The 13,104-nt window shown below is 46.4% G+C and overlaps 1 protein-coding gene across 1 annotated transcript; it reads left to right on the top strand.

Annotated features, from left to right (window-relative positions):
- Window positions 1-2,285: 2,285 nt before the first annotated feature.
- Window positions 2,286-3,833, top strand: LOC122004302 (vegetative cell wall protein gp1-like). The gene is made up of 3 exons (XM_042559211.1): window positions 2,286-3,179; window positions 3,277-3,360; window positions 3,450-3,833. The coding sequence occupies exons 1-3, from the start codon at window positions 2,286-2,288 to the stop codon at window positions 3,831-3,833; spliced, it is 1,362 nt and encodes a 453-aa protein (XP_042415145.1).
- Window positions 3,834-13,104: the final 9,271 nt, after the last annotated feature.

The following is a 13,104-nucleotide window of genomic DNA, read 5'->3' on the forward strand; positions in this document are numbered from 1 at the left end:
CCGTGTCTCCCCCACCCGCTAAACGATTACGACTCCAGTGCAAAAGGAAAAGGGTTATTCCAGCGATTCAAGCGTCTCCTCCACCTCTTCCTTCTGGCCATCGCTCAACCGCAACTTCTCAATTTTCAGAAGCCAGGGTTGTTACTCCTGAACGGGAGACTGCTCTGGGGCTAGAGGTTCCCATCCTATCGCCCCGAATATCCACCCCGACACCCGGTCGGGATCCATCTTCCGAGCAGGCCACTCTTCCTGCTCAAGTCTTTTCCCCCGGGCAGATCCCTTTTCTTGTAATTGGCCAGCCCGGGAGTTCTGGGACTCTATCCGCCTCCCTCTCGGTAGCTGCTCCGACCTCCACTTCTCGAACCAGGGGAAAGATCTCCAAAAAATATGCCTTCACCGCCTCCTGGTGCCTACCCTCCTCCACCGAGCCTGATGACGCCGAAGAAGTTGCAGAAGATGCTCCTTCTGCTGTCGGCCTGGTTCAGTTACAGGGCGAGTTAGCCACATCCTGGAGGGCAGGCAATCGAAAATTTTGGAACAATCCGCCGTTGGAAGGGATGGACCAAGCTTCCCGCCAGATAGTTTCTGTGAGTCTTCTCTTATCAGGGCTCTTCCTCGGGAATTTCTTATAATCCTTCCTTGTATGCTACCTGCAGGACTGTTCTGCCAGCCTAAGTGCGATTCAACATGCCACCCACTTGCATAGGGAGAATGAAGTGTTGAAGGCTAGTCTCCAGGAGTTGGAGCTGCCGCTCACACCTCGCGATCCACTTAACTTTCCTTTTTCTGCTGACCACCTTGGCTTAACTTGGCTTGGCAAATTACTCTGGTCTGCGTTTATATCCCGACCTGTTTAACTTGCCTTTTTCTGCTGACCACCTTGGCTTAACTTGGCTTGGCAAATTACCCTGGTCTGCGTTTATATCCCGACCTGTTTAACTTGCCTTTTTCTGCTGACCGTCATGGCTCAGCCATACCCCCCGGTCTGTTCTTTCCACCGTAATCCAAGTCCGGATAATTCCAGAATGGGAAATCAAGAGTTAAGACCAGACCGGGAATCAGAGAACACTTTAAGACGGTTGCGTCTTTTCCCGAAACTTATCTCCTCGTATTTCGCGCCAATACTTTTCTAGATATACCCTCAGGCGTTATTTTCAAAGAAGATCCATCGGTCCTTTTTGCTCCCGCCAATTATTTTGCACCGGTGGATGATGCCTGACGAAATTGCCCCTCTGCCCAGCGGCTATAAATAATCTCCTCTTGCTTTTGCCTCTAGACTTTGCACGTCTTATTCTTCCTTCCGCTTGAATCCATTACTACTCCCGAATCTCTATTTTTGCGTCGATAACTTCCTGCTTGATCTCTTCTCCTTCTGTTTCTTTTCTCATGGCCTCCTCCTCTCTTCTGTCTTCTTTGGCGGCAATGTATTTTCCTGGCTCATCCACTTTTGATGAACTAGACCGGGATGATCTGCGATATACCTACGGAGTGGAGGATAACACCCATGTGATCATCCCCACTAGAGTGCACTAATTCTTTGCTCCTCCTGATGGATATTGCACCTTCTTTAAAGAGCAATTTGTGGCCGACCTTCGTCTTCCTCTTCACCCCTTCTTTTCTAACGTGTGCCGCCACTTCAAAATTCCCCTGGGACAACTGACACCGAATTCTATAAGGATCCTCTGTGGATTTGTAGTGCTCTGCGACATATGTGAGCTCTCCTGGTCAGCCCCTTTGTTCCACTGCTTCTTCACCCTCCGGCAACAGGAAGAAGGCACATTCCTTTTCCAGCCTCGTCTTCGGATTGCTTTTTTCTCACCCCTACCACCTTCTGAACCGAACTGGAGGAGCAAATTCTTCTTTATTCGATTTCCCCACGAGGTAGAGTGGCCCCTGCAATGGCAATCATCACTTTCCCCGAGCCCGCCACTGGGGGATTTTCATCTTGATACATCCTATCTAGAGGCGTCATCTCGCTTGGCAGGATGGCAACTGAACTTGACGCGTTTATTATCTGAGGAGTTGTTATCCTATTTTCGCCTAAGCTATGTTACTCCTGAGACGTCTCACTCCCTGGGTAAGTTTCTCTTTTAGTTCTCTTGTAACTTCATGCATTTTGTTTTTCTTATTGTATCTGACCTCCTACTCTATCTTGTATAGCTGAGGTCTTAACCCGTGCTTCAGAAGTTCAACCTCTTCCTATAAGTGACATGGAGATAATGAGGTGTGGTCGAGTTATTTTAGAAAGGAGATCGCTCCCCTACTCGACCTCGACCCATGTCGGTATGGCTATTTCTGCGAACCCCCGACCCCGTCTTCCTCGCAGAGGCTTGTTTGCTGCTCGGTCTACCTCCTTTGCTCGCCCTAGGCCTCTGTCTTCATCCCGGCCTGGCGCTCCTATTCATCCCCGACCTGTCGCTACTGTTCATCCCCAGGCCGCGCCTACAGCCCGACCTTCTGCCTCGACGCAATCAACTAATCCTCCCCGACCGACGTATAGCCCTGGTCGCGGTCGCGGTCGAAGATCTGCCAATGTAACTTACGCCAGCCCTGCCTTTAGAGAAGCCTCTCAGGCGGCTCAACGGGCCCGTTCTCTAAATAACCGCTCGAGTCGTGATGCCCCCTCTTCTGCTAGACGCAGGTTTCGACTACCTTCAGAAGATTCTGACTCGGACGATCAGCCCTTGGCTCAGAGACTTCGCCGTAGAGCCCCCGATCCTAGCCAAGACTCGGGCACTTCCGCTGTTCCTCCTCCTCCGCCTCCTGTTACAACCTCGACTCCTGCCCCGATCCAGGCAGATGCTTCCCCTGCTATGGCCGAGGTTCAGGTCGAGCCTCCGCTAGCTCAACCCTCCACTTCACAACAGCCTCAGAGCACTGAAGCTGGCTCCTCACATCGCCCTTCACCAGCTACCTCATCTCCAGATCCTTCTCCTGTGCCCCCTTCAGCTCCTTCTGGGTCAGCTGCTGGGCCTTCCCAACCACCACCACCACCTGTTCCTCTCTCTTATCGTACCACTGCTCCTTCTGAGGCTGAGTTACAGTCACGACAAGATGTTCCCACCAGCTCCTTGACAATGAAAGGTCATTTGGCCACTTTGTGGGAAGAAAGTATGCATCATATGGAACTCTTGTCGCCCCCTGCCCAGATGGATAGATTCTCTGAGCTGTATATCAAGGTAAGCTTCCATGAGTACCACAGCTATTATCCTCCCCGTTCTTATCAAATATTTCCTTCATGTCCCAGCCTGTGGAGAGTCCCTGATAATAAACCAGTCCTTCCATGCTGTTCATCATCAAAATAAGGTGCTGCGAGACATGGTAACAGAATTGGAACTTCAATTGAAGGACCCTGCGCAGGCTAGTCATGCCCTGAGAGCCGAAATAAAGGATTTGACCAAAAGGAAGACCTATCAGAATTGGAACTTCAATTGAAGGACCCTGCGCAGGCTAGTCATGCCCTGAGAGCCGAAATAAAGGATCTGACCAAAAGGAAGACCTATCTGGAAGTATCCTTGGCGCGGGCTAACCATAAGCTCAAGGGCCTTCGAGAAGAAAAAAGTCAGGTTGATGTCGTGCACCAACAAAACATGGATCAACAAGCTTTGGAGCATCAGCGAGCTATTGACCAATTGACCCAGAAGCTGCATGCTGCCGAAACTTTAGCACAGGAGCAGGACAAGAAACTAAAATCCCAAGCGGCCCAATTAACGTCTCAGGGGGTAGAACTTCTAGCAACCCGGACTGAATTCGCTCAGGCCCGTGCTACAGCTGAAGGAGTATCTACAGCCTTGATTGTTTATAAGGAAGGGGAGAATGATCGCTGCAGATAGAGCCGCGACCTGTACCTGTGTTCTCCAGAGTTTTGTACACAAGCAGGACAACATTTCTCCACATCTGTTGTATATGGCGCGACTGGGGCTCTACGACAACTTTATGAACAAGGCTACTTAAAATCAGCTCCTCCCGCTGAGTTTTTAGATCTTAACCGGATCCTTAAAAAGATCCCGGATGACATTTTTGCTCCTTTCAAATGATTATCACTGACTGCTTATGTATAATGACTTAACAACTTCTTATGAATTACTTCATTATTTTTCCGCTGGCACTTTAAGGCTTACTTTGTTAAAATTTCTTAGTTTGTCGAAAGAAATATTAGGATATACAATTTCCATTTCAATATATCCTCTTACCGCACTATCCGGTCTACTTTTGGCCCCGACCTGTTACCCCGACCTGTCAAACATTTGTCAGCCCAGTTTCTTCTTCTTTATATGACTCTTTAAACTCGGTAAGGCTGCAAGTGGTTGACACTCCAAGGTCGATCTAACCTTTTACCTTGATTATCCTGCAAATAATAAGCTCCAGACGATAATTTCTTGATAACTTTGTAAGGCACATCCCACTGTGGTGCTAACTTGGCCACATCTCCCACATGCTTAATTTGCTTCCAGTCCAGATCTCCTTCCCCAAAGAATCGAGGAATCACTCTTCTATTATAATTTTGCCACATTCTTTGTCGATAGGCCTCCAACCGAGTTGCCGTTCTGTCACGGGTTTCACTAATGAGATCCAGTTCAGCCAACCGCCGCTCTGTGTTTCCTTCATCGTATAATGTCCTCTTGACTGATGACACTCCAATTTCTATGGGTACTACCGCTTCGTTGCCATAAACCAGATGGAATGGTGTCAGACCGGTACTTTCTCGGGGTGTTGTACGATAGGCCCATAGGATGCTCGACAGCTCCTCCACCCAGTTACCTCATACATGATCCAGCTTAACCTTCAGACCTTGTACTATTTCTCGGTTGACCACCTCGGTCTGACCATTGCTTTGTGGGTATGCCACTGAAGTGAAGGCCTACGTTATGCCAAACCCCTTGCACCAGGCCTGGATTTTTTGCCCTTGAAATTACCTTCCGTGACACCAGTTTGTGCGGAATACCGAACTTGCAAAGAATGTTCTTCCATAGAAATTGGATGATGACATCTTCTGTGATCTTGGCCAGGGCCTCTGCTTCCACCCACTTAGAGAAATAATCCACCGCCACCAATAAGAAACGTCTCTGACCCGGAGCCATCGGAAATGGTCCCACAATATCCATGCCCCATTGATCAAAAGGGCACGAGACTATAGATGTTCTCAGCAGAGCCGTTGGTCGATGCGTTAAATTTTGATATTTTTGGCAGGACAGGCATGTATTTACCAGCTTGTGAGCATCCCTCTATAAAGTAGGCCAGAAATACCCGTCCAGGAGTACCGTACGAGATAATGTCCGACCGCCTACATGACTGCCACAACATCCCAGATGTATTTCTCGCAAGGCCTGGTCGACCTCCTCCATACCCAAACATTTGAGTAAGGGTCTAGAGAAGGACCTCTTGTAGAGCCGATCCCCGATCATGACATAAGCATGGGCTTGCTTCCTGACCAGCCGTGATTCTTCTGGGTCAGCCGGTAAGATACCCTGCCTAAGATAGCTGATCATAGGCGTCCGCCAATCAATAGTTGCTTCTCTATTATTTTGTAGATCTATTTGAGCTATAAGGAATATTTGTGTCGTTGATCGGTCCAACACCCAAGTGGTTAAGGAACTGGCCATCTTTGCTAGCTCATCTGTCTTCTCATTCTCCGCCCTGGGGATCTTGGTTACTGTGATTTCTGCAAATTCCTCTTTCATCTTCTCATAAGCTTCCCGGTATACTTGTAATTTATCACAATTTTTCATAAAGTTGCCGACTACTTGTTGAGTTACTAGCTGGGAATCTGAATAAATGATTACCCGGGCTGCCCCTACGTGTCGGGCTGCTTGTAGTCCTGCCAACAAAGCCTCGTATTCTGCCTCATTGTTGGTGGCTCAGAAATTCAATCGGACAGCCAATTGGAGTATATCCCCTTGGGGAGATATTAATAAGAACTCGACCCCACTTCCTTGATGAGTTGCCGATCCATCCACATAGACCTTCCAGGTTTCTTCAGAGTTGGTCTGATGGTTTTCTGTTAAGAAATCTGCCAAGGCCTGCGCCTTAATAGCTGTGCGCGGTTGGTATTGTATGTCATATTCCCCTAACTCCGTCGCCCACTTGATAAGCCGACCTGCAACTTCTACATTAGTCAGAGCTCTTCCCATGGTGCTATTGGTCAATACTGTGATAGGATGTGCTAAGAAGTAAGGTCTTAACCGCCTAGCCATAAGGACCAATCCATAAACCAACTTCTCGAGGGATGTGTATTGAGACTCGGCCCCTTTTAATAGATGACTGAAGAAATACACTGGCCGTTGTACATTGTCATGTTCTTTAACAAGCACAGCCCCTACGACCTCGGGGGTGGCAGATAAGTAGACCCATAATGGTTCTCCCACAACCGGCTTGAATAAAGATGGCAGAGCCTCCAAATACTTCTTCAGCTCCTCAAAAGCTCGGGTACATTCTTTATCCCATTGGAAAGGAGCGGCCCGGTCTGCAGATCTGGAAATGAATCTTGATAGGGCTGTTATTCTGCGGACCAGCTTCTGAGTTTCCTTCAAATTCTGGGAAGGCTGCATATCACGTAGTGCCCGAACTTTTTCTAGATTAACTTCTATTCCACGCTCGGTCACCAACTAGCCCAAGAATTTTCCTCCTTTAGCCCCAAACAAGCATTTCAAGGGGTTTAGCTTCAGCCCATATTGCCAAAGAGTCTTGCAGGTTTCTTCTACATCCTTGATCAGGTTCACGGCTAAAGGGGACTTGATGAGTATATCATTCACATAAACCTCCACATTGCGCTCGATCTGCTCCCGGAAGATTTTGCCCATCATTCTTTGGTATGTGGCTCCTGCGTTCCCCTGGTATGTATCCAGCATGCAGATCCTCTCGCAGTCGGCAGTGGAATCCACCATCTGATCGATCCGGGGCAGAGGATAGCAATCCTTGGTGCTAGATCGGTTGAGATCTCGGAAGTCTATGCATACCCTCCATTTATTGTTGGGCTTCTTTACTAAAACCACGTTAGAGAGCCAGGACGGGAACTGCACTTCTCTAACGTGACCTGCCTTCCTGAGCTGATCCACCTCGGCTCTGATTATTTTGTTCTGGTCGGCTGAGAAGTTTCTTTTCTTTTGCTTGACTGGTCGGGAGTCCAGTAGTAGATGTAACTTATGCTCCGCTACCTTAGGCTTGACCCCAGGTAACTCCTCTGTAGACCAGGCGAAGACATCCCGATTACGGATCAAGCATTGGACTAACTCTTCCTTGAGAGGAGAAGGGAGGTTGCTTGCCAAGCGAGTTAGACTTTCAGGCCGTTTAGCGTACAGTTGCACCTCCTCCCAAGGGATGGGTTCTTCAGCCATAGGCAAAGGTTCTTCTTAGACAGCATGAACACCCCCATCTTGCATCCTTTGATTCTTCCTGGCCTCCACCCGTACCATATCAATGTAGCATCGGCGAGAGACCCTCTGCTCTCCCTTGACTTCCCCGACCTGCTCTCCAACGGGGAATTTGATTTTTTAATGAAAGGTGGAAATAGCGGCCCTAAATTCATGCAGGGCGGGCCTTCCCAAGATGACGTTATAAGAGGAGGGGGAATCAACCACTATAAAAGTACTCCTCCTGGTGCGCACTATTGGCTCGGTGCCCAAAGATATGGCTAGCATAATCTAACCCATTGGCTTCACCTCATTGCCTGTAAATCCATATAGAGACGTAGCCACAGGCTGGAGTTCAGTGGCATCGATCTGTATCTCCTCAAATGCAGTTCTGAATAGAATATTGACCGAGCTCCTGGTGTCAATGAAAACCCGAGCCACTCGGCTATTGGCGATGATAGCTTTGATGATAAGCGCATCGTCATGAGGCATCTCCAGACCTTCCAGGTCTGCCGGCCTGAAGCTGATAACTGTTGGAGTGTATACTAAAAGCCTAGCTTTTGTATAAACATTTATAAGAATCACATTGGTCAAGTGTCTACATTTATATACCAAATGTAGATGTTCAATTAATTTATATTGTAGATAACATAGTGTGTGGTGTCACACACAGAAGATGGTGTTATCGGTTCTTTATAAATTATAAACAGTAGCTCACGACCAAGATGGAAAGGAACAAACCATTGGAAGGTCGTAGTGTAATTAGGTATTAGTTTATCTTAACTATATAATTACACTAGTACACTTAGAGTGTATTGAGTAGGACCATTAGAGGTCGTTTATTTTTATACTGACTTTATAAAGGAACAAAGACCTCAGTTATTATGGACGTGTGTGCTCTTAATCCTAATATAATAACAAGCACATATATTTGATATTTATTTCTTTAATTTATCAATGGGTGAGATTTAGTTCGATAAATCAATAAACCCGATAAGTTGGGAAATGATATCACTTATAGTGTGTGTTGTTGATTATAGAAGGAAACTGTGTCCTAGTGATCTAGGTTGATAATGTCCCCAAGAGGAGCTCATAAGGATTGTCATGTTAAACCCTGCAGGTGGACTTAGTCCGACATGACGATAAGGTTGAGTGGTACTACTCTTGGACTAAGATATTAATTAAATGAGTTGTCAGTAACTCACTTAATTAGTGGATATTCGACATCTTAAACACAGGGAGACTAACACACTCATAATAAGAAGGAGCCCAAAAAAAATATAATTTGGGATTGGTGCGGTAGTTCAATAATAATTCTTTAGTGGTATGAATTATTATTGATGAAGTTAAGTTGTGTGTTCGGGGCGAACACGGGAAGCTTAATTTCATCAGGAGACCAAAACCAATTCCTCCTCTCGGTCCCTATCGTAGCCTCTTGTATATAGAAATTTATACCCACCACATACCCACCTTCTTACCCATCCCAATGGGGCCGGTCAAGCTAGCTTGGAACCCAAGCTAGGGCCGGCCAAGACCAAGTGGATGAGCCAAGTTGGTGGCCGGCCAAAGCTTGGGTCCCAAGCTTAGGTGGTCGGCCACTAGAAAATAAAAAAGGATTTTTATTAAAATTATTTCTTATGTGGATATCATGGTTTTAAAAGAGAGTTTGAAATTTAAATATTTCTTTTTATAGCTTTCTACAAAAGATTAAGAAAAGATTTGAAATCTTTCCTTATTTGTAGATTGAAAGGAGGATTTTAATTTTAAGAAAACTTTCCTTTTTTAACCATGTTCATGATTTAAAAGAGAGTTTAAAAATTAAATATCTCTTTTATAAGTTTCTACAAAAGATTAAGAAAAGATTTGATATCTTTCCTTATTTGTAGATTGAAAGGAGATTTTAATTTTTAATGATAACTTTCCTTTTTGGAAATTATCCACATGTTTAAAAGAATGATTTTAATTTATAAAATTTCTTTTTTACAATCCACCATGAAGGGAAAAATTATTGGAGAAATTTTTTATAAAATTTCTAGAAGCAAATAAGGAAGTTTTAATTTGTGTTTAAAATTTTATTTGCTTGGAGATTTTGGTTGTAGCTGGCCATTACAATTGAGAAGAGAAAATTGTTTTAATTAAATAAATTTTCCTTTTCATGGCAAAAGAATTAAGGAAATTTTTTATTTAAATTTCCTTATTTGTCAAGACCAAGGATTATAAAAGAGGGGGTAGAGGTGCCTTCATGGCTAACGACTTTATTCTTTTCTTCCTCTCTATTCCTCCTTGGTGTGGCCGGTCCTAGGGTCTCCTCTTCTCCTTTTTTTCTCTTCCTCCTTTGTGGCCGGCGACATCAACATAAGGGAAGTCCATGGTAGCCGGTTCTAGCTAGGAGAAGAAGGAGAGAAAGAAGGCTTCGTTTCTAGCATCCCTTGGAGCTTGGTGGTAGTGGCCTAACCTCACATCTCTTGGAGTTTATGTGGTGCCCGAAACTAGCTTGGAGAAGAAGGGTTTGGGTGGTTCTCGTCTCGGAAGATCGTTGCCCACACAACGTCCAAGAAAAGAAGAGGAATACGGTAGAAGATCAAGAGGTTATTTTTGCTTACAAAGAAAGGTATAACTAGTAATTGTTTTCTGCATCATACTAGTTTTCTTTGTATAGTTATTTATGGAAATACCAAACACAAGAGGCATATGATTCTAGAGTTTTCGAAATAGTTTTTTCGAGTTTATGTTTTCTTCTTTTTCGAATTTGTGATTCGATTATTTTTTTTGGTTAACCTAGAGTTATTTAAGGAAATAAATATTAGCTTTCCTTAAAAGGCTTTGCCTAGGCGGTGGTGGTTGCTCTCATATCCAAGAAGGCCATGTGCCTCGCGATGCAGTCCTGGAAGCCAATTTTGGAAATTAATATTTATGGAATTAATAACTTAGGTAGATTTGAATCAATAGTGTTAAGTTTCGCTTGCGATTCAAATCTAAACCATTAAGAACAGATAAGTTAAATTTGGAATCAATGATGTTAAGTTCCGTCTGTGATTCCTAATTTAATTTCTAAAGAACACAATATGTTATTTAAGGAAAGGTTCGACACTTGTATAAAAATTTTTGTACAGTGAAACCGGTACGTTTTCCTAGGACTAACCAACAATAACAGGGCCAGAAGCTTGCTCCTAGCTGCATCCAACAGTGTGAACCTCCAAGCGACACACATGTGACTTGCGTGCTCTCCTTGAATCTCCATCAGTTGGCTATCCAAAGATCATGTCAATCTATCGGACGGTGGCATTGCCTATATTCTCGGCTTCCCGCACTCCTTATGGCTCTTTCCCTCGACCGGGTTGATGAGTACTGGGTCTTGCTAGGTCGGGGCGGGGTTGCCCGGCCTGTCCAGCCACGGCTCGTTGCTCTTCCATCATCTTGATTACTTGAGGGGCTAGCTCGGGCGGTGGTAAGCCTAACTCTGCAGCCCGCTTGGAGTCCCGAGCAAACAAGAAACAATGATTAGTATCATGAGTACGAGATCGATGATAGGTGCAGTACCGAGTGTTCCACGATCCGGGTTGGGGAGCGTGCACGGTTGCGACTCGGGGAGTCGGTCTAACCTCCGGCCTGGGATGGAAGGTAGGTCGGGCTTCGCGGGCGCGGGGTAGAGGTTGAGGAGGTGGTTGAGGCACCCTTCTTTCCGGCCTGTTGGTAGAGGGAGGTGGTCTTTTGGCTTTCCTCCGAGCCGCCTGTGCTTCTTCTACTTTGATGTAGCAGACAGCTTTTTCCACCATCTCATCAAAATTTTGAGCCGGATTTTTGATGAGATCTCTGAAGAATTCTCCTTCCCCTAATCCATGAGAGAAAGCGCTCATCAGAATCTCCGAAGTGGCGGTGGGGACATCCTGTGCCACTTGATTGAAGCAGTTGATATAACTTCTTAAGGGCTCGGTCGGCCCTTGCTTAAGAGCGAAAATACAGTGATCCATCTTCTGATATTTTTTTACTGCTGGCAAAACGACGCAGGAAGGCCATCTTGAAGTCCAAGAAGCAGGTGATGGATCCTTGTGGTAACCCATCAAACCATTTTAGTGCCGAACCAGTTAGAGTATTCAAGAAAACTCGACACTTGACAGCATCACTGCATTGGTGCAACAGGGCTGCATTTTTAAACTTGCGTAAATGCTCTTCTGGGTCTTTGCTCCCGTCATACTCCCCGATCGACGGGGCCCTGTAGCCCTTAGGCAAATTTTCATTCAAAATCCTGGCTGAGAAAGGTACTCTCTCGTCCTGATCTTCCGAGAATACTTCTGGTACGATGAGAGCCTTCCCTTTCTTCGAGTCTCGGGGCAAGGAACTCTCAGCCATGGAGGCTTGAGGCTGCTCCTTCTTAATGCTGAGGCCATGGGGCCCTGGCTGATAATACCCCATGTCAGGCTCGCGATAAGGAACCTGAGGAAACCCCTCGGGCTGTTTTCTCTTAGAGCCCCGATTCGAAACAGGGACGGGTTCTTTGGAAGCTTCAATAGGAGCTTGGCGTGGTCGCGAGACAGTCGCTTGTTTCTCGGAGGCTGCCCGCCTCTTGGCCTCCTTGAAGAGTTCATATTCTCCTGCAGTTATGGTGACGTTGATACGGCCAGACTCCTCCATCTTCACGTTTCGGAATAGGTTGTTGTGTTCCCACAGACGACGCCAAATTTGATCTCGTTCGGAAGCTGAGTCGGATGGAGGCGGGCCTTGATGTACTAGAAGTTGACGGAAAGTCACCGAGGCATCTGATCTACCTGGCACCCCCCGGAAAGGATCGCACGGGCGGCTGACGAAGGAAGATGACCAGGACGATGACACTGCGGCTCTGCGCACACTCAGACAAACCCACGAGTAGTTAAAGACCAGAAACCAGGAAAAAAGTCCCCTGGTCAGGCCCTCCGACGCTCAAGTCAGGTCTTTTTCCCTAGAAAGCATAGAGAAAGGACGAAAAGTAAAGACGAGTAAGAAATGACGAGTGAGCGTACCTGCATAAGGAACAAAACATCCCTTTTTATATTGCAACGGATGTTTCTGGGGTCTGATGGGTGTCAGGGAATGTCGACTGTCAGATTTTGTCTGGCGGTAAATGAATGACATGCGGCACCTCCTCATAGGCTGGTATCATAACCAAAGGAGTAATGAGCCCCGACTGTTAGCATATTCCCTGACACACTGATTATTCTCTGACAGACAGTTACGATTCCCTGGCTTGTTTGTCCTGTAGTGCCTGGACGCTAGGTCTGTATTCCACGGTCTGTACTCTGACCTGCTTCTGTATGCTATTATCCGTGGTTCGTAGGTCCCGACCTATACGCCCGTCCTGTATCCCAACCTGCCTCTGCTGTTATCCATGGCTTGTACGTTCCGACCTGTACGCCAGGTCTGTATCCCGACCTACATCTGTCTATTGTTATACCTGGCCTGTGCGTCCCGACCTGTACGCCAGGTCTGTATCCCGACATGCTTCTGTCCGCTGTTATCCCTGGCTTGTACATTCTGACCTGTACATCAGGTCTGTATCCCGACATGCCTCTACTGTTATTAAGGGCTTATGTGTTCTCCTGTATGCTAGCTACTATTATCTATGATTTGTACGTCCCGACCTGTACGCTCGGTCTGTTTCCTGACCTGCCTCTGTCATGGCTTGTATTTCCCGACCTGCACGCCAAGTCCGTGTCCCGACCTGCCTCTGTTGTTATCCATGACTTGTATATTCCGACCTATATGCCAGATCTGTGTCTCG

Source organism: Zingiber officinale, chromosome 7B (assembly GCF_018446385.1).
Source record: "Zingiber officinale cultivar Zhangliang chromosome 7B, Zo_v1.1, whole genome shotgun sequence".
Lineage (NCBI taxonomy): Eukaryota > Viridiplantae > Streptophyta > Magnoliopsida > Zingiberales > Zingiberaceae > Zingiber > Zingiber officinale.

What these genes read in the sequence shown, in the direction of transcription:
- LOC122004302 (XM_042559211.1), top strand. Translation starts at nt 2,286, where the DNA reads ATGGCTATTTCTGCGAACCCCCGACCCCGTCTTCCTCGCAGAGGCTTG. An exon ending in TCTCTGAGCTGTATATCAAG is followed by an intron (nt 3,180 to 3,276) that starts GTAAGCTTCCAT and finishes ATAATAAACCAG; the next exon opens with TCCTTCCATGCTGTTCATCA. An exon ending in AATTGAAGGACCCTGCGCAG is followed by an intron (nt 3,361 to 3,449) that starts GCTAGTCATGCC and finishes GACCCTGCGCAG; the next exon opens with GCTAGTCATGCCCTGAGAGC.